The sequence below is a fragment of the Pelodiscus sinensis genome, chromosome 3, assembly GCF_052426305.1.
Source record: "Pelodiscus sinensis isolate ZL-2025 chromosome 3, ASM5242630v1, whole genome shotgun sequence".
NCBI lineage: Eukaryota > Metazoa > Chordata > Testudines > Trionychidae > Pelodiscus > Pelodiscus sinensis.
In genome coordinates this window covers 134773353-134795551 of record NC_143054.1, presented here as the reverse complement: position 1 = coordinate 134795551, position 22199 = coordinate 134773353, and the positions used below count along the sequence as shown (strand labels likewise).

Genomic DNA, 22199 nt, shown 5'->3' with positions numbered 1-22199 from the left:
TTTCTCTTTCCTTGGACCTTCTTTTACTACTTGGTTGAAGATAGGAGCTAGGGAAATCTGCTAATAAGAGGAGCAGAACTACAGCAAGCAGGCTGCAGTAGGCAAGTCAACTTTCTATTCTGCAGGTTCTTTACACTTTCTCATCTATAGAGTTGAGTCAGCTGACTCAAAGAGTGGAACCACTGCTAATTGAGAATTGGAGGGGATGTAGTTGACAGATGGATAGCAAAACTTTGGGCTGGGAACCAAACTTTATAATATGTGTGGTTGATATATAACCTCAGAGAACAGAAGGAGGCAGTGGTGAAAAATATTATTTCTCCTGCTGTATTCCATGCTCTGGCTCCACCCTATGCATCATCGCTATGGTGCCTCCTACTAGGAAGGGGAAGTAGAAAAGGCATGGAGCAGAAAAATTACAATCTGAAATCAAAGCATTCAAATTAAAAGAAAAAACACTGGATTGGTGTTTACTTGTAGAAATTATCTGTCCCATGTGCACAATTAGGGGAGTGGCAACTTGGATTTACAGAATGAAGCAAAGGAGCAAGAAAAGTGTGTTCACTTATTACTATGCATTTTCAAGAGAAAGCTCTTAACTTTCACACTCTTAGGACCTACATTTCTGGAAATCTCCTCATGGCACTGAACATTCAGCACCCAGGTTATATAGAGCTGCAGCAGAGAACAGAGGAACTAAGTTGTTTGTTCAGACCACTGCATGAATACTCAAAAGTTTGCCTTTTGTAAGTAGCTAAACTTCAGGGTATTACTCTCTTTAAACCTGAATTTAAACTTGGGGATTCATTTTGAAATTAAAAATTGCATTTGGACCTAATTCTTCTTAGTTACACTAGCACAACTCCATTAATTTAGGGGGGGAACCCAAACCGTATGCTTGGTTCTCAACAAAAACCTCCCTCACCCTCTTGGCATTGGATCACAGTAACCATTAATGGCAGAAGTCAGAAGATACAGCTACACAACATTTTGGAGCAAGCTTCTCAGCCCAGGTTGACAGACTTGACATTGTGGGACCATACTTTAAAAACAGCTGTATAGGCACTGTTTTGAAGTTGCAGCTTAGGCTGTAGTTTGGGCTCTGAAACCTGGGGAAGAGTGGACCTCAGGCCCCAAGCTTCAGCTGTAACTTCACAGTACTGTCTATACAGCTATTTTTAGAGCCCCACTGAGAGCTCCACTAGCCCAAGTCTGGCTGACTATGCGAGGACATACCTGGAAAGATTCCTCTTTGTATTCCATCAATGTTGCTCCTGTATCAGCCTCTGGGGTTGCTTCAGGGCAATCTGAAGGACTCCCTTGCTGAATGACCAACCTCCATTACATTTCCAGCCTCTGGGAAACAAGCTTAGGTCTCCCTCATAGTAATGCAGAGATTAAAACATTTGTAAATTGTAAGATTGAAGAAAAAATACAAAAGACAACCCACTTACCTCTGCAAGCAAATCATGTAATTCACTTTCACTTGGGCAGCAACCTAATGACCTGATGATTGTGCCAATCTCTCTGAAAAAGAAAACATTATTGTCAGTAAATCTAAAGTACATGAAAACTACCAACTAGCAATTCAGAGCTAATGCAGTGTGTGGTGGAGAATGGTTTAACATGAGGCCTTACAATTAAGATCTTATTTGTTTTTGTGGACATTAAAAATAACTGCACTTTCTGAAAGAGTATGGGTTTGTCCTGTCGCCCTTCCCAAAAATCTCCTTTTACCCGGTTGCAGTGCAATGTGTTGTATATGGGTTGCTTTCTGACTATGGTTCTCTTTCTCATATGGCTGGATTTTGATAGGGTGTATATTTATACAGTATACAACAATTAATAAAGCCCTTTGGAATCAAATGAGTTGAAAAGTTCTATATAAATGTAAAATGCCGGCCCATTAAACTTATCCATAAAATACAAACGCTACTAGAAGATGAAGAGGGTGCAGCACTGTTGAATGAGCTTCACCAAAGTTGAATACACCACTATGTGGTCAAGATTACCAGTCTGTCTCTATGTTGCATGCACACATTAGTGGTTTATGAGTGGAAAAAACCTATTATCAAATCTTGTGCACTTGTTATGAAGTTCCAAATAAAATTTATGACCAAACTGGTGATGCCTCAAATAGACACATAAATTAAACATCAAGCAATGCTGTCAAAGATAGAAGGGTTTCACAGTATATATCAGTGTTTCTTAAACTGTTTTTCTTTTCTCAACAAAAAATCCTTGGTGTTCCTCGGTCTTAAAAAATTTAAGAAACACTGGTGTATATGAACTTACCTGAGGTTTCCAAAGGTGAAAAATGGAAAAACTCTTTTGCATTGATTAAAAAAACCAAAACCACCTCAAAATTAATGTTTTTCAATTTTGAAAAAATTGTGAGTTTAAAAAAACATACCCCTCCATCTTTGCACTTTCTAGTTGCATGTTAGGCCTTTTCTATATTAAAAATGCTACACCAAGATAGGGATACTGGTATTGCCAGTGGAAAATACTGTTTTCTGTCAGCACATTCACTCTTCCTCACTGAACAACATTAGCTATAATGAAAGAAGAGAGCCTTTGTTGGCATAACTGCATCTACACTGGATATTAGGCTGACCAGCCTCTGTCAACTTGCGACTGTGGGGTTTTTTTACACCTCAACAAAAATACAAACTTTGTAGCACAGATCTGGCCTGAGATCAGAAGAAAAAAGGAATACTACAAAAAAAGATTTCTCATGATGTTTCTGGTGTGATGTAAACCAAGAAACACAAGAACTCGTGTGTTTCTTGAATTTTTTCCAGTCTAATTCCACAGCAAAGAAATTCAGATAATCTTGCATAAAATCTATGCTATAGAATGCTTATCTGAGCCAAACTTCTGAGGTTCACCCAACATTGCCACTACAACTAACAGACATTTGGTGTTTTTATTATAAGCTGTAGATATAAAAATCAAACACACTTACAAAACAATCACATTATTATAGTAACATCCAAAATGTGGAAAATGCCGTACAGATGTAGAGGAAGACATAATACTTGACCTTAACAGCTAACATTCAAATTATACACATGATGGAAAAACCCAGCAGCAGCAGGTAGGAAACAGTAGACAAGTGTTGTAAAAATAAAGCCATGTAGTTTGTGTTAAATGTCCAGGATTAAAAGAAGCTAAATGCCAGTGGTGGCATAGGGTAAAGAAGCTTTAAAGGTCCCAGCTGAATCATTATCTTTCTCTGCCAGCCTCCTCCTCCCAGTTGGTGCATTATATTTGTGTTTCTAGCACAGAGAAGTGATGGTGACATTAACCATAATGCTTGCCACTTGATGAATCTGAGTTAGCGAATTTAAAGTTTAATTCTCATCTAGTTAATCTGAGTGTATATTGAAGGTGAAATATAATCCTGTCTTATTTATCAAATAAAGTGTAATATTTTATAGGACAAATATTGCGTAAATCACCAAAAAAAACCTTCTTTATTTTGGATATTGTGAGTAAAAGAAGGGTGCTAGCTTCTTATTAGTTTTGTACATGCATGCTTAAAGGACAGACAATACATTGATGTTGGTTTTCTGAAAACAGGTTAAAATCTGTCCTCTTCAAGGGCATCTGATGTTCTAAGAGATAACATTCATAATATTTTTATGATCATGGTTAAGAATTGTGCTGTACTGCCACCCTCTGACACAACATAATCACCTATTATTGTTAACGTGGTAAAATACCGAGATAAAAGAAACAGCATTTATTAATCAAGGAAGAACGAGACAAGTATATTAATTATTTTATAGGGTAATAATTTTGACATGAAGTGGTGAGTTTGTTACATTTAATAGACTTTCTAACTACATTTAGTAGACTTTCACATCTTATTGTTTATCAACTCAAGAAAGAAACTATAAAAGTTTTTTTATACCATTTCATTGTACTGTACTAGCATTTCCCTCAAAAAACATATCCAACATAAAGATCCAACATTAATGGTACCATTGGTCAAACTGACCAACGCTATCTCATTGCTTCTATGCACTCCCCTGCTTGTCTATATTCATCTGTTGTCTTGTCTTATACTTAGCTTATAAGCAACATAGGAGGACTTGTATTTTTTGTGTGTGCACTCCTATGTGCAGTGTAAGTCACAATGGGGTCCTGCTTAGTAATTGGGGCTTCTAGGCAGTACAATAATACAAAATATATAGCAAAATATACAGAAGCAAATAACAGCTAAAATGAGCATTGAATAAAAAGAAATATCAAAAGAAAATTACTAATTTAATTACTAATTAAAAACGAATTTAAGAGCTCTTTCCTATCCAGGCCAAGAAAGACAGCAACTATAAGCTGAAATCCCCACTGGTATTCAAAATGAAAGAGCACACTTTTCTCAAATATTTCTACAGAAGCATGAGCTATACTATAGAACTTACAGCAGTGCAGCTGCACCAGCGCTGCAAGTGCACACACTCTAAGACAGGGGTTCCCAAACTTTTTGACGCAGGGACTAGTAAATCCATTCATGAACTTTTAGAGGACCAGTAACATTCATTTGCATATTTGCATATTCATTAATCAACTGATGAATATTCAAATAAGTTGTTTCTGATCCTCCCAAAGCCCCCAGTGCCAGCTTTAGCAAAGCTTTTGATATGGTCACCCACAATTTTCTTGCCAGCAAGTTAAGGAATATGGATTGGATAAATGGAGTGCAAGACAGTCAGAAAGCTGGTTAGACCGGGATTTCCCAAACTTTTTACTTTAGTTGGAACCCTTTTTTTTCAGTACTGTTTTTTGCAGCCCAAAAATATATAAACACATAAAAAACAAACTGAGAAAATACCAGACATATAACATGTCTGGTATTTTCTCATTAGGTAAGTTTTATTATTACGAGATGTATCAATTTGTAGTTTCGAACTGCCTGGCTGGTAAATGTGCTCAGGCTGCATGAGTGTGTCTAAGTAGTTCGCAACTACTCTAGGGGGCATGCGGGGGGGGGGGGGGCACAATAGAATCCCCAGGCCGGACTCACTTGTGCTTTGCAGGGGAAGGGAAGGGGGGAAGTGCCCCGAGATCTGCATATGATCAGTCCCACTCCCCACCAGCCGATTTGCTCCCCTCCCCTGCTCCGCCTCCAGCCAGCCCCACTTCCCCCAACCCCGTCCCAGACAGCCAGTTCTCCCCCACTTCTCCTCCCAATCTCCCTTGGCCAGCTCCGCTGCCCGCGTCCAGCCCTGCTTCTGGCGGCTGCTTCTCCCCGCCCCCCATCTCCACCCAGCTCCCTGCCCCCAACCTCCCGCCCCCCAGCAGCCCTGCTTCCGCCGGCCCCTCAATCTCTCCCGGCCAGCCCCGATGCCCCAGTCAAGCCCTGCTTCTGGCAGCTGCTTCTCCCCTACTCCTCCCGATCTCCCCTAGCTAGCCCCCTGCCTCCCTGGCCAGCTCTGCTTCCGCTGGCTGCCTCCCCCTCAATCTTCATGGCCCACCCCGATTCCCCTGTCCAGTGCTGCTTCCGGTGGCCGGCTCTCCCCTCCTCCTCCCCTCCTCTCCCACGATCTCCCCTAGCTACGCCTTTGCCAGGAGCCGGAACATCTGGCTGCAGACTCTGCCCAGGCTGGCTGAAGGCTTGGGGGACTCGGCACCACGCGGGCACTCCAGGAGCCCGGAACACCCCGGCAACCACGCTGAGACCCGGTATTTTTTCCTGTGGCCCAGTACCGGGCCACAGCCCATAGTTTAGGAAACGCTGCTCTAAGGCTACATCTACATTGCATCCCTCTTGTGCAAAAGCCTATGCAAATGAAGCGTGGATTAGCATATTCCTACACTCCATTTGCATAATTAATTAGGGGCCATTTTTTCCTAAAAACACCCTTTTGCGCAAGACCTGTTTTTCCTGAAAAAAATGAGGAAGAACAGGTCTTGTGTAAAAGCCTTTTGTGCAAAAACGGCCCCTAATTAATTATGCAAATTAGTGCAGCAATATGCTAATATGCACTTCATTTGCATAGGCTCTTGCGGCAAAAGCCACGGTGTAGATGAAACCTAAGCCTCCAGGAGACAACAACTCCAATCCCTGCAAACATCAGTAGCTATATCGGTGGGAGAAACTCTTTTGCCAACACAATGCCATCCACAGCAGCTCAGGTCATTGTAACTTATGTCGTTCAGGTGGGTAGCTTATTCATACCCCTGAGCTACATTACTTATATTGAAGTAAGCTGTAGTATACACATGGACTAAATTGTGCATGGAGAAATATCCTGTAATTCTACACATCTAATTCAACCAGAAAAAAATTTCATTTGATATCTGAGAAATACACAGAATTTCCTAAACTTGGAGACCTTAGTAAATGTGAGTTCCTGAAAAAGTACTGATGTAGATCATCAGAGTATTAAGAAGTTCAATAACAAAAACTGTACACTATAAATAGATGACTTAATTTTATAACTTATTCCCTAGTTTTAGAATATAGAACAAAGAGAAGTACCAACTAAAAACACTTTTAGATCGCTATATCTAATAAATATTGGGTAAATGCATGGCCAAAAATACCCATAACCACTCTCATTGTCCTGACTTTGTCAGCAAATGTATAGGATCGGGGAATGTGAAAATAATAGAAAATGCTCACTTAAAGATAAGTATATATTAAAATGTTTCAGCATCATGGCATGTTTCCTTCAAAATACAGGCAGTCCCCGGGTTACGTACAAGATAGGGACTGTAGGTTTGTTCTTAAGTTGAATTTGTACGTAAGTCGGAACTGGCGTCCAGATTCAGCCGCTGCTGAAACTGACCAGCGGCTGACTACAGGAAGCCCGAGACAGAGTTTCTCTGCCCCAGGCTTCCTGGAATCAGCCGCTGATCAGTTTCAACAGCGGCTGAATCTGGACACCTGGGACAGAGCAGCTGGGGCGCTGCCAGGTAGGTCCCCGCAGTGCTGCACCTCGGCGCTGTGGGGACCAACCCGGCAGCACCCCAGCTGCTCTACCCCAGGTGTCCGCAAGTCAGCTGCTGCTGAAACTGATCAGCGGCTGATTCCAGGAAGCCTGGGGCAGAGCAACTCTGCCTTGGGCTTCCTGTAGTCAGCCGCTGGTCAGTTTCAGCAGCGGCTGACTTGGGGACACCTGGGGCAGAGGAGCTGGGGTGCTGCTGGGTTGCTCCAGTAGCGCCGCTCCTCGGCGTTACTGGACCAACCCAGCAGCACCCCAGCTGCTCTGCCCCAGGCGTCCCCAAGTCAGCTGCTGCTGAAAGTGACCAGCAGCGGCTAAATCAGGACGCCTGGGGCAGAGCAGCTGGGGTGCTGCCGGGTTGGTCCAGTAGCGCCGAGGAGCGGCGCTGCGGGACCAACCCGGCAGCGCCCCAGCTGCTCTACCACAGGCGTCAGCGAGAAAAGCCTGGTCTGCTGGGGGGGGGGGGGCGCACTAGCTGCGCCCCCCCCCCAACAGACCAGGGAGACGCGGGCGGCAGGACCGCTGAGACGCGCCGTGGTCCCGCCGCCCGCATCCTCCGCGGCTTTGCTCCGCATCTCCCTGATCTGCTGGGCCCCCCTCCCCTAGCAGACCAGGGAGACGCGGAGCAGCTTTTCTCGCCCCGGAGGACGCGGACGGCTGCCTGTAAAGTATTAAAACAGACACTCTTGGATTCATGAAATATTTTCAAGTAATCTGTGTAATTTTTTTTATTGGATTCATGCTCCCTACACTCCCATTTCCCCCGTTTATTTAGGTTCTGTAAAAGAAAGTTGGAATACTTTTAAATAATTTTTCTCTATTTGGTTTTATTTCAGAAATATCAGGAATGTCAAGTCTTCTCCTTCCTAATTTTCCTGTATCACTTCTTGAGGGGTGATTCTTCAGAGATGTATACTGTGTGTTCTAATCCCTTAGTTGGTGAGGTAGGGATTCTGAATCTTCAAAAATCTTCTGGGCTGACAGACTCATTCTCACTGAATGAGAAGCTATTAAATATTTTTGCCTTATTTACTCCACACTATTCTGCTCTAAAAATGAAATTATTTATTTCCTGATGGGCTTTTCAATGGTGCTTATCACTGTAGTATTGGAGTGCTTTACATACATTAATGAATTTATTTTCACAAACTTCCCTGTAAAGTGAGGCAGAGGATATTATCCCCAATTTACAGAGAAATTAAAATCAAACATGTCCACTAATTGTGGATGCCCAATTTGAGAAATCTAGGGCCTGCGTTTTAGCATTATATACTGCTTAATGTATATAAAGTACAGCTCTCCCCATTAATTTCAGTTGCATTTGTGAGTGTGTAGCACTTCTGCAAATCAGATCACAGAGTCTCAACTTTGGCACCAAGAAAGTGAAGGACACACAATTAGTGACTACTTGTGAAAAGTTTGGCTTTAGTGACTTGTCCAACATTGATTAGGAACTCTGTGGCACAGGCAGGGATAAACTCCGGCTCTCTAGGGTGACAGTCAGCTGCCTTAATCATGAGACAATCCTTTCTTTTTCTAGAATCCCTCATACCTTCCAACTTCTGCAACAAATGATGCAGAGGTCCTACAGATTCCTTCATTACACAATCCTGGTCCACCCTGTGACACACTGTACCCCATAATACCCTCTGTATCCACATATTCATCACCATTGTATGATTATAATAAGATTTCAAATATATCATTTGATCATATACCATTGCTACAAGTGTAAATGATAAGATGGGTGAACTAGCGTGCCTCATATTAAATGAGGACATTGATGTAATAGGCTTCATAGAAACTTGGTGGAATGAAGATAATCAATGGGACACAGTAATACCAAAGTACAAAATCTATTGGAAGGACATAAGAAGAAATTACTCACCTTGTGCAGTAACGATAGTTATTCGAGATGCGTGTCCCGTGGGTGCTAGGTGTCGGGCTTGTCCCAGGGCCACAGATCAGAGATCTTTTCTAGCCGTAATCCGCTGGACTGCGCATGTGCGATGCACGTCTCGTGCCTTTCATGCCGTTTTGTGTGCACGCAGTCCGGCTCCCGACAGTTCCTCCTGATCCTCTACAGTCTGAAAGACATAAGAAACAAGGTACTCCAAAAAGGGAAGGAGGGCAGGTCGTGGAGCACCCATGGGACACACATCTCTAAGAACTATCAATACTGCACAAGGTGAGTAACTTCTTCTTCGAGCAGTGTTCCGTGGGTCCTTCACTGTAGGTGAATTTGCAGCAGTAGCTCATGTAATGGAGGTGGGATTCTGAGCTATCATGCTGCAGCAGTGGAGAAGACAGCTGAGGCAACCGCTGTATCGGCTATAGGGAGATTAGGTATGGCGTAATGTTTAGCGAACATGAAGCCAGAGGACCATGTAGCAGCCCTGCAAATGTCTTGTAAGGGGACTCCTTTGAGGAAAGTAGTTGACGTTGCCATGTCTTGCATTGAGTAAGCCTTCAGGGTGTGTGGAAGAGGCTTATTGTGTAAGGCTGTGGTTCTCAACTGGTGGTCCATGGACCACTGGTAGTCTATGGTGACTTTTTCAGTGGTCCACAGGAACTTTGTCCAAATTCATACGGAGTAGGCACCGCCAGTAGGCTGGTTTACACTGTGTTCACAAGCACGCGGCACATCATCCATAGCGTCACCTAGGATGCAACCGCGTTGTGTTGCCAGTAACTTCCGTCTGAGGCTCTGAGCATCAGTTTAGCTGCCGCTGTCGTGTTGAGCGGTTGCTCTGTCATTCGTCCTGTGCTACAGGTGTGGGGTAGTTTGTTTATAATGGCAACAACAGGAAGAAATGTCAAGCGCAAGTATTCAAAGGACTACATCAAATTCGGCTTCACTTGTCAAGAAAAAGAAGGCGTGGATTTGCCACAATGTGTTATTTGTTTCAAAGTCTTGAGGAATGACTCAATGAAGCCGGCTAAGCTGAAACTCCATCTCAAAAAGTGCCACCCCAACTTGTTGCAAAAGGATTAAGATTATTTTGAGTGGTGGTGATCAGGTTTGAAGCGGCAGCACCTCGACTCAACAAGTGCATTCTCCAATAAGACAAGCAATGCAGTGCACGCTTCCTACATTGTTGCATACAAAGTTGCACAGGCCAAGAAGCCTCAGACCATTGCAGGGCAACTTGTGTTCCCCTGTGCAAAAGAGATGGTGTGGCTTGTTCTTGGCAAGGAAGCAGCAAGGAAGCTGAATGATATACCTGTCTCTAACAACACATTATCGAGATGGAAAAATGAGATATCACAGAACATCAGTGAACAAGTTGTAGATGAAATAAAGAAGTCTCCATTGTTTACCATACAATTTGATATGCAGTCAAATTTAGAACTTGCATATCTTGTCGATATTTCTGGAATCCTGAACAAACTGAATCTTCATCTGCCAGGGAAAGGTGCAAATCTGTTCTCTCACCAAAGCATCATCAAGGCTTTTTTTGACAATTTGGAACTCTGGATCGTAAGAGTCGAAGGCAATTATTTGGTTCAATTTCCATATGTGGATGCCATGCTTGGGGAAAAGGAAGCCATTCGGACACAAATTCTCGATCATTTATGGAAGCAATAAGACGAATTCCAACAATACTTTCTGAAGGTGGACAGGACAAGGGATGGATTATCTTTCATCAGGAATCCATTTACAACAGATGTTAATAGTGTTCCAGAGGATCTGCAGGAGGAATTCTTGGATCTGAAAAATGAGTTTGCGGCTCAAGACATGTATCAGCAGTCTACCACAGAGAAATTTTGAGCCAGCATGACCGAGAGTTACCCAAATCTGTCAGCACACACAGTCAGATTTCTTTTGCCATTTGTATCAACTTATATGTGTGAGACTGGATTTTCATGTTTGTTGCACATTAAGTCCAAAGAGAGGAATCCGCTTGCAGTGGAAAGCGATATTTGTTGTGCATTATCAAGTACCACTCCAAACATATCAAGCTTGTCAGTGAGAATAGAATCCAAAAATCTGTTAGTAAGAAATAAATTTCAAACCAAAATGTTCGTTGTCTGCTCTTTTTTATCATGTCTCAAAAAGGAGGTGGTCCGTGAAAATTTTTTGATTTGCCTGGTGGTTCATGGACTGAAACAACTTGAGAACCACTGGTGTAAGGCATAGCATCATTTTATACAGGCGATGATGATTGTGGAAAGGTGTTGCGCCAATAAGGGATGGCCCCTAGATCATTCCGCCGTGGACACTAGGAGGCTTTGAGATTTGTGAAAGCATCGTGTTCTATCAATGTAGAATGCCAACGCTCAACGGACATCCAAGGTATGGAGGTGTGCCTGCTGTGCTGAGGAGTGGGGTTTGGGATAAAATGTGGGAAGAATAATTGGTTCGTTTATGTGGAATTCTGAATTTACTTTTGGTAAAAAGGTAGGCTGAGGCCACAGTATCACTCCCTGAGGAGTAAATATCATGTAGGGCGGTGACGCTGAGAGGACGGACAGCTCCCCGATCCTTTGTGTTGAAGTTATCGCCAACAGAAAAATGACTTTCATTGTTAAGATGTGTAGCTCACATGTCGCTAGAGGTTCGAAAGGGGGTTGAGTTAGGGCATTCGAAACTAGCTCCAGGTTCCAGGGGTCCGCTGGCTGCCTGTGGTGTGGGAAAAGGTTAGCCAACCCTTTCATAAATCTCTTTGTCATTGGATGAGAAAATATGGAATAGCCATCCACTGAGTGCTGGAAGGCAGTGATAGCCACTACATGCACCTTGAGGAAGGAGCAGGTGAGGCTGGAATTTTTAAGATATAAAAGTCCAAAATGCGGTAAATAGGTGTCAAGTATGGATCCAAGTCTACGTCAGAACACCATGAAGAGATGTGTCTCCACTTACGAAGGTAAGTATTCCGCGTATTCCATTTTCTGCTATGTAACAGGATGTGTTTGACAGCTTGAGAACAGATCATTTCTGTTTGTTGGAACCAACTAAGTACCAGGCCATCAGAGCAAAGTGGTCGAGTTGAGGATGCATCAATCGCCCGTGGTTCTGCGTCAGCAAGTCGTGGCATCTGGGAAGAAGATATGGAGAGTGGAACGACATGTGAGACAGGTAAGGGAACCACGTCTGTCGTGGCCAGAAGGGGGATATTAGAATTACTGTGGCTCCTTCAATTGCTATATTCTCCAAAACTCTGGGAATTAAGGGAGTGGGCAGGAAGGTGGGATACAGGAAGGTGGGATACAGAAGGTGGGATGACTCCAATAGCGTAGGAAGGCATCGCCCATGGAGTTTCAGCTGATCCTGTCTCTCGAGCAGTATTGAGGGCACTTCGCTTTGCAACGTGTGGCAAAAAGATGTACTGATGGGAACCCCCAGCGATGGAATATGGTGTAGAATATGGTGTAGAGTACTCCTGGTAGATGATGGTTGAGACTGGTGAGGGAATGGTGATGGCAATGTGTCCCGGCGAAGTGAATGTGAGTGACATCTTTAGTAGCAGTAGTGACTGGGAAAGCGATCATAATAGCGTGAGCTGCACGGGGACCTGGAGTAGCATCTGCTTCTATGTGTCCCATGGAGTCCTGAATGACTAGAGAGTGTAGGGGATCTAGATGACCATGACCTTCCCCTTGAGTGTGTGGACAGTGCTGGTGAGCGTCGGTGCCGATGGTGATAATGAAATGAGGTATAAAGGAAATAATGAGTTCGCCTTGTGGTACAGAGTCTCAGTGAATGTCTTGACAAAAATGAACGAGCCGGAGACTATGAAGGCAGTTCCGGAGAGAAACGCGTTTGCTGTGGGCTCGGAGAGGGCGTTGGTAACTTGTGAGTCTTTTGTCGAATCTTAATCTGCTCTGGGGATTGCTCAGGTGAAGATGAGCCCGGAGTGGAAATGTCCCTGGGTATGGGCTGCACTGCAGCGTGAAGGGGCGGTGCCACTAGCAAGCTGTGCTGCGGTGCCGAATGTGCTGGCAATGCCGGCTGTGGTGGCGGTGCCGGCATCAGATGGAGAGTCGGTGCCGGTGCCAAGGATGCTGGTGCCGAGGTGTGTGTCGGCGCTGAGGTGGTTGTCGGTGCCGAGATGTGCACCGGTGCCAATGTCTCTATTGGTGCCGGTGTTGACACTGGTGCCAGCTCAGGGCTCGGTGCCAGTCGAAGTACCGTAGATGATTTTGGTGCCATATACCTCGATGATGGCAGGTTTGGTGCTGCTGTGCTGCGGCTTTGCTTCATTTTATCGGGTCTGCATGTAGGAAGCATGCTCGAGTTGCCTGGCTTATCCCCTGTGCTAATGCGCGTCGGGGGCAAGGAACGAGAGGGAGAAGGTCTCCTCTTCGTTTGTTTACGCGACGATGGTCGGCGTCTACTGGTTTCGATGAGTTCCTTTGGGTGGGAGGAGTCAGTCTCTTGCAGCTGTAATGCCTTATCGAATAAGAGCATTTTAAGCTGCATCTCCCTTTCCCATCTAGCTTGCGCTGTGAGCTTAGAACAATGGGGACATTTCTAGGGGATGTGTCCATTGTCTAAGCACTGTATGCAGAGAGCATGCCCATCTGAGGCAGGCATCAGCTCGCGACATGTGCCGCACTTTTTAAATCCAGGTGATCGCGGCATGTTGTCTCTTGTAGTCTACAGTTCTTCTTCTTTCCCCTTATTTTCCTTTTTTTTTTTAAATTTGACAACTAATGTGTCGCCTCAACAAACACTAACTATACAATTTTTTTTAAATGATATGTACTAGAACGGTAACTAACGAGGACTATGAGTATATAACAACAACTAACTAGCTAACTAATTATAATTCTCTCTCAATCCTGACAGGATTCTGAGGAAAGAGCGTTCACTCCGTCTGCAGCCGAGGATGGTCAGGAGGAACTGGCAGGAGCCGGACCGCGCACATAAAGCAGTGCGAAAGGCACGAGACGTGCATCGCGCATGTGCGGTCTGGCAGACTATGGCTAGAAAAGATCTCCAATCCGCGGTGCTGGGACAAGCCCGACACCTACAGTGAAGCACCCACGGGACACTGCTTGAAGAAGAACTTCAAGTTCTACCTGTGGCTTCATATTGCCACCCATGTGAATCATCATCAAGGTTGGACCTATAGATCCACAGTGCACACTTTTGCAACTTGAGCTAACTGAGAAACTACTTACAATAGTAAGTTGTCACCCTGTACATAGACCAGCATTACAGGAGGAAGAAACACGTACTTTGACAGTGGATTTTACAGATATTTGCTCCTAGACCAAATACACTCTTATATTCACACCCTATACATTGTTGTAATAATCTTTGTACCAAATATCCCTTGTAAGATATAATCTGAAAACTAGTAACTTACTGGTCAATAATATCATGGTTAGACACATGTATTAACATTATATAAAGTTATTAATATAAGCTGAAGTCATGAGGTAAGGTTGTTTGCCAGACAAGTTTGGGGAGTGAGTAAACCTATTTCTGAAAAACAAAGGTTAAGCGTACACCTCTAGTCCCCTCTGGACAATTCAATTGTCAAGTAGCCATTTATTGGCAACAAAGGGTGCAGGAGAAGATCTATTTGAATTTTAGCAGACAGCCACATGGACCTTTTTTTATTAACCAGACTCCTTGACTCCATTCTCAAAGCGGGGAATGAACTTTATCTAGTGGTAACCCTCATGAAAATACATTCCAGAGTATGACTGAACTATAAAAATAAAGGGCAAAAACACTCTAAGTTCCCTTCCCCATCTATTTCTTGCTGTTTCCCCTAAGATGACAAAGATACCAGTCCATTTGACTTTGGGAGAGATCTTAATCATTTGATCAGCCTTGGTACTCAGAGCATGTGTAATTTTAGCCAGTCATCTGAAGAAGTGGGTTATACCCATAAAAGCTCATGATACCATCTACATGTTTTGTTAGTCTTTAAGGTGCCACAGACTATTCATTGTTTTTTAAGTTTTGCTAGTTACAGACTATCTTGGCTACTCTTCTGAAGCTTTTAAGTTTAGTTTGTTAAGTTTTAGTTCTGGGAAGCATTTTATCTTTATTTCTCTCATAACCATTTCTGATTTTAAAGCCTTGTGGTTGCACTCACATAAAACCCATCTCTTTGTAGTAAAATAAACATGTTTTATTATGTAATCAAAACTAATCCGTGCTGTGAATGGTGTGGGTAACACCATTTGGGATAGTAAACTACATATTGATTGCTTTAGAGGAGCAATGGGGCTAATATATCTGAATTATTCAGAAGAGAGTTGGCTAGTGCTGAACATATGTATTTGGAGGAAACTTCAAAATTGGGAGTGTGTTGAGGTCACCGTGCAAATAGTGACCAGAGCTGCCTGAAGCTATAGTGTAGCTGGTATGTGCTGACAGGCTACTGGGGTCAGTGTTGCTGGACCATGACTCTGGCTATACAGAGACACTTGTGGTGTGACCTGCAAGCTGGAAGGCTGTTTGTGAGAAGCCTAGGTAGATGCTACAGTAGCAAAACACTGTGGGGCACCCCAGGTTACAGGGCAAGAATGACAATGCCGTTCACTAGTCTGGATTTCACCCTATAATATCATTCTTGGGTTTCATTTTGGGTTCTGGAGGGGTGTTTGCTTTAGTGGATATAAACTCTTTTGCACTTCTTCCACGTGAGCCTAACTTTGTTCCAGCCTCAGCCCTCCCTTTCCCCACCCAGCTTGTCATCTAATCTCATTCTCCACATCCCTAGACTCCCATAGTCCTTGCCCAACCAACCCCCGTTTCTCCCCGCACTCAGCTCTTGTACCAGTCTCTATGCCCAGACAGCCCACTGCCTCGTCTCCCAGTTCAGTATTAATCTTCAATCGCTGAGACTACTCATAGTAATCAAATTAAGCATTTGCATAAATGGTTACAAAATGAAGATCATAGGGCATTATTTCATTTTTGTTTCTTGTTAAAATGGTTTATGATTTAGGACAGCATTTTGCTCTGAAAAAAATTCCATACTGTTTCCGTGTAAAGACTTTCAAACCTGACATCCACAGTTTTATTGCATTCGTGGTCGAACACTTCAAAAGCTTCTGTTATCTTTTTCTGAATGTCTGCTATTAGGGCTTCTGCAAAACAAAAAACAAAAAGAGAAGTTTCAACAAGCTATCATCTGAAAGAAAGGCTAAAATAAAATCTCCACACTCAAATGTAATAATTCATTTTCCCCTGAATTTCCCCTATTCACTGTAAACATATAGGTTTCATACATTTCCATTCTACCTCCAGATCATACGTCAGCCTCTCTTTCTACAACTTTATTTCTTTAAACATCTTACTCTAGCTATTTAATCTTAAACCTTTGTTTGAGGATCCCTTTCTTTTTGAAAAAGGGAGAGATGAAGAGACTCATCTTTCCCCTTCTACGTTTTTTCTCTGTTCAAAGGTTCCAATTGTCTCACATGGTAGAAACAATCCTTCCATCTGTTAAGGAATGGATGAATACAACACCTTCTAGTGCCCCTTTTATGCTGAAGCCATTCCTCCTGTAGTCTGTCTTCTTTTCCCTCCCCGTCAACCCTCCCAGGATCTGATCCTTGAGGTCAATAATAGCACTCTTGGTAATACAGGTTGAACTTCTCTAGTCCAGCACCCTCGGGACATGACCGGTGCTGAACCAGAGAATTTGTCAAACCACATGAGGCCAATATTGCCTAGCAGCATTACCAACACTTCCGCTGCTTATTGGGCTCTTAGAAGACATTTAGGGGTAAATTAGAGCTAAATAAGAGCACAGAACACTGAGAACTAGGACTGGTGGCTGTAAACAAACTTTACAGGAAACTTGGCCACATCCATGATAAGTGGACATCTGGCTAACTAAAATCATGCCAGACTACAGATGTTACCGGAACAGAGAGTGCCAGACTAGAGAGGTCCAACCTGTATATATTCGAGACAGTTTATCTCTCCGTCTGTCTGTGTATATCTATTCAAAAACAGTAAGAGTAAATGTAAGTATAAATGGAAATATAAGTACAATATTTATATTCTGATTAATTTATTTTTACTATATAATTATGAGAAAGTAAACAAATTTTCAGTAATAATGTGTTATGAAACTTTTTTATGTCTGATTTTATAATGAAATAAGTTAAGTGAAGTGAAACTTGGGACCATGCAAGGTATATTTATCAGATTCCTGAAAGGGATATAGTGGGTCTACACAAGCATAACTGGCTATAAAAGGTAAAAGGCAGGAAAGGATCAGGCCATCATGTTTGTCTTTACTGTAACTTATTACCAACTTGGCTTCTTCCATTGTTGCTAAGTTACAGTTCTTCGTCAGTGTACAGCAAGGATGGGGAACCTCAGGCCTGAGGGCCGGATGTGGCCCACAGCTTGCCTGGATCCGGCCTCTGAGGCTCAGGGATTCTCCACCCCACCCCACCCCACCCCACATGGGGGAACATGCGCTGGTGCTCCATCCCCTCTGCCACCCATCCATAGGGCAGAAGCACACAAAATCTACCAGCCTGGACCCCCCAGGTTCTCATGTGCAAGGGGAATGTGATGAGTGTCCTTCTCCTTCTCAGTCAGGGGTTTCTCATTTTGCTCCTCACTTGTGTGCAGCCCCTGACTGATTTTACTGTGGGTCAGCAGCCCCCGACCCAAAAAAGATTCCCTACCCTTGGTGTACAGGCTGGTGTGTACCTAGAGATCTGATTAAAAGTATTCTAAATGCAGTGGAAAGATTGCCATTTACAGAAACAGATTTGGATCAGGTTCCAAAAACATTATTTTGCATTTGGTGTCTTACACCTTGTTCACGCTACAAAACTACACCACTTAGCACTCTTTAAAAACTGGTAAAAGCCTGAATGTGGTTTGTACTGGTATCCACTTGAAGCAAAACTTTTCTGTCGTTAAAACCTAAGTGGACCTGATCCTAAGTGGTGCTTACCACCTAACACAGTGGTGGGCAACCTGCAGCTCACAGAGCCCCTGGTTGCCCCCCCTCTCCCACACACCTTGGGCTCTGGGGCACCATAGCCCCACACTTTCTTCATCTTCCCACTCCCTCCTAGCACTTCTGAAGGAGACACTAAGTGCCTGACTTGCACTTTGTGCCCATTTCTTCCTCTCTCATCATGGTGTTCTAGCTCTGGGACAGAGAGGAAGATAAGGCCAGAGCATGAATCAGGTGATTTCATGCTCTGAAAGTGCTGCGAGAAGGATGAGTAGGCAAGTGTGGGGCTATGGTGCCCCAGTGCATGAGTGGTGTGGGGGGGAGGGGAGCCCTCTGAAGTGAAGGAAGGCCACTCCTGCAGCCCACCCACTATTAGTGGTTGTCCATCCTTGACCTACAATCTGATTCTCTGCCCATTGAAATTAATGGATGTCTTTGCACTGACTTCAATGGGTCTTGGATCAAGCCTCTACTGAGCACCTGTAATTCTCACTGAACTAAGACCAGGTCTACACTAACAGGTTTAACTATCCGAGCATTCCTGTGGCACCTTATAGACTAACTGAAGTGTAGGAGCATAAGCTTTCGTGGGCAAAGACCCACTTCGTCAGATGCATGCATCTGACGAAGTGGGTCTTTGCCCACGAAAGCTTATGCTCCTACACTTCAGTTAGTCTATAAGGTGCCACAGGACTCCTCGTCGCTTTTGCAGATTCAGACTAACACGGCTACCCCTCTGATATCCGAGCATTGTCACTGTGGGGTGTGAAAAATCCATATTTCTGACCAGAGGTGCCAACGTTATAATTTTCACAGGAGTGCTTGCCCTCCCCTCGCTCCAGACCATTCCAGCCCTAGAGCACCCATGGAGTTGGTACCAATGCCCCTCAGAAACAGTTAAGTGTACCTAACACTGGGTGTAGACAGCACTAGGTCAATGGAAGAATTCTTCTGTTGATCTAGCTATTAGCACTTGAGAATGTGGATTGACTACAGCAACTGGAGAACTCATACCATCAGTGTAGAGAGTGGACATATGAAAACACCGCAACTGTGCTGCTGTAGTGGTTTCAGTATAGAAAATAGCGTCAGTAGGTTTTCAGCTCTTCTAAGGGTCAGGCCTTCACACTCTATACTACTCTAATGTACTGAAATATTTGTGTATAGGGAGGAGCCTTCCCATGTGCAGATTAGATGAGTTACAACAGTGGTCCCCAACCATTAGAGGTTGCCGGGCGCCAGGGGGCGTGGCCGTTCGCCTGCCGGGCGCCAGGGGGCAGGGACACTTGCGCGCCCGGGGGCGGCCCCCTCATAGCTGCATGCCCAGGGCTGGGGCCCCCCCATAGCCACACGCCTGGGGCCGGGGCCCCCCCATAGCCACGCGCCCGGGGCAGGTGCCCCCTCCAAGCACCGCGCGCCCGGGGCCGGTGCTCTCCCCCCGCCAAGTGCCGTGCGCCCGGGGCTGGCGCCCCCTGCAAACGCTGCGCCCCTGGGGCTGGCGCTCTCCCCCCCCAAGCACCGCGCGCCTGGGGCCAGCGCCCCCTGCAAACGCTGCGCGCCCGGGGCCAGCGCTCCCCCCCAAGTGCTGCGCGCCCAGAGCGCGGGCGGCCAATCCGCGGCGCTCCCGGGGCCGGCGCTCACCGTGCGCCATGTGCCCGGGGCCGGCTCCGGCACCGCGCATGCGCCACGTGCCCAGGGCCAGGCCAGCCCCGAGCACTTGGCGGGCACACACAAATGCCCCTGCGGGCGCCATGGCACCCGCGGGTACCGTGTTGGGGACCACGGAGTTACAAGATGGCCTCTGTATTGAAATATTTATTTGCTAGGTATACATAATAGGTGCCCAATTAGAACACATGGGACTTTCCTTTGTGCAATATGTATGCAGATTTCTAATGTGACTATACAAACAGGAAAAGGCACAATGTGTCAAAGCCCTGAGAAGTAATAGCACAAAATGTCTGATTTTTTAAATGGCTTGAATGAAACTTAGGATCTATAGGACCCATGAAGATTTCATTGCACTTATTCTCAGCAAAGTCACACAATGAAAAAGGACATATTACCTGTTATATCACCAAAATGTTATATATACTTGTCAATGTTTTATTTTCTCATGTTCAATTAGTTTTTAAACCACTTGAGCAATTGAGAAAGAAGATACCTTAAAATTCATTCGTCCAATGTTAATGTAAAGGCTATTTGCAGCCTGATTTCCCCTCATTTATTACCCTTGGCAGATTATCCAATATTTTAGGATTTTTAAATTTATTCAAGTGAGTTATGCACAAAGCTACAGACACTCCTATTTTTTGAGACCAGTGGGGATAGGGATTCCCAAATTAATTTACTTGGCTGCTCTCAACCTGTATTTTTCCTCATTAGAGGATCCATGCTGTTTAAGTCCATCCTTCACCATTGTACCTGTCCTATTCATGACATTATGTCTTCAAAGAATCATTGCTACAGTCAGGACAGGGAATAGAAACAATTAAATAGATGTGACTCTGCTACCATCATAATAATGAGAACATTAAAAACTGGCTCTTAAAAATTGCTAGATTTTATCATTTTATCATTGCTAGATTTTATCATTAAAACATATAAGCTTTTTCTTCCTTTCTTTTTTTCCAGGCCAGTTGCTCTGACAGTCTATGCAATGGAACCATGTCAGTTTCAAAGCCTGCCATTCCTTTCACAGAACTGAGAACTCACAGTTTGAAAAAATGGCATCAGGCAGACAGATAGGCGAGTTGGATCAAGATGAAATAGCCCCCTAAAAAGCTAGGTAACAGGAAAAGCTCACAGGAAAAGGTCTCAAACAGCCTGGTGAATTTGTTATAAAGTGTTACATTCTGAAGTGTTCTTGCCTCACATACAAAATGTTAAATTATGGTCTGATTTTGAGAAATACTGAGCACCTGCAACTCCTACTGACTCTATTGGGTGATGCAGGTTACTCAGCACCCAACACCCTTGACACTCATGAAATTAATTTCTTTATTTGCTTAAAATGCAATGCATGTTAGCATTGTATAATGTTTTTTCACACACTTGAACTGGGAAAATACTATATAAATTATACAGATGTGTATCTATATTAACAAATAACCTAATAAAGTCACAGAAGTATAAAGTAAATTCATGATTATAAAGCAACTTCTACATATCTCACTTACTCTTTAGGTAACTTGCAAAGAATAGAAGCATGACACCCTTTTAAGACAGCAGAGTCCATCTCTTCCTTATGGCTATATACCCAACCATTCAATTTTTCCAAATGTTTTTCCTTTTTCAATTACTTTTCCAGCTCTTGACATAATTTGTATTTTCAGACTGCTTATTAGAGATAAATGTAGAAGTAAACATATTTATGTGTCCTGGCAATTTTGTTTATGAAATACTCTGAGTATGTGAAAGCAATATGAGAAAAGCCATTAGTACCTATATGTCTTTTAACTCCCATTTTCTTAACACAGAATTAAAGTTACCCAGTGGTGCCCTTTCAGCATGATTAAATCATCAACCCTCAACCCTCAGGAAGTTGGGACTTGAAGAGTTAAGACAATACAAACTTAAACTTCTGAAACCCAGGAAATACAGAGTTAAGTACACACTGTTCCCACAATGCATCCTTAATTCCTCCCCCTGGAATCCACAGTAGTCACTGGGCATGGTTCAGTAAGTGGGTAGTACGTAGACATAAGAAAGGATTAAGAAGGTGCTTTATTTGTGTTGTGTTCCACAGACATACTAGGCACTTCAGTGACTAGGGCAATCAAGTACAGGCAGTCCCCGGGTTACATGGATCCGACTTACATCGGATCCCTACTTACAAATGGGGTGAGGCAACCCCGCACTAGCTGCTTCCCCCCAGCAGACCAGGGAGACACGAAGCTAGTGTCCGTCCCCCCCCCCCCCCCCAGCAGACCAGGGAGATGCGGAGCGGCTTTTCTCAGCAGACACCTCAGCTTGAGAATAAAGGACTGAGGGAAGTGAGGTGTGGGAGAATAAAACTGAGCTCTGGAGAAATGTTTGGCTAGAGTTTCCCCTACAATATGTACCAGTTCCGACTTACATACAAATTCAACTTAAGAACAAACCTACAGTCCCTATCTTGTATGTAACCCGGGGACTGCCTGTATATCTACATCTTATACCAAAGGCGAAACATGGAGGACATATGGAATCACATGCCCCCCTCGATTTTTTGGGTGCAGTCCAATCCAAACAGGCTGGGAGGCCCGATGAGGTAAGTCAGGAGGTCTTCCCAGACCACCAATACACAGAGCTGGCCTGAATCATCTGTCATCAACAGCCCAATCCGCCTCTTTGGCTTTGCACC

At 44.0% G+C, this 22199-nt stretch overlaps 1 protein-coding gene across 3 annotated transcripts in view; it reads right to left on the bottom strand.

The window, feature by feature from the left end:
* DRC8 (dynein regulatory complex subunit 8) overlaps positions 1–22199 on the bottom strand; it is a 56555-nt gene that overhangs the window by 11594 nt on the left and 22762 nt on the right. For all 3 annotated transcript variants that reach the window (XR_012902832.2, XM_075924896.2, XM_075924895.2), the window contains exons 2-3: positions 15929–16013; positions 1455–1527 (exon numbers count right to left, since the gene is read on the bottom strand). Coding sequence is in view for 2 of the 3 variants with exons in the window: in XM_075924896.2 (XP_075781011.1) it covers positions 1455–1527; positions 15929–16013 (158 nt within the window). In the remaining variant the exon portion in view is untranslated. The remainder of the gene's footprint in view (positions 1–1454; positions 1528–15928; positions 16014–22199) is intronic.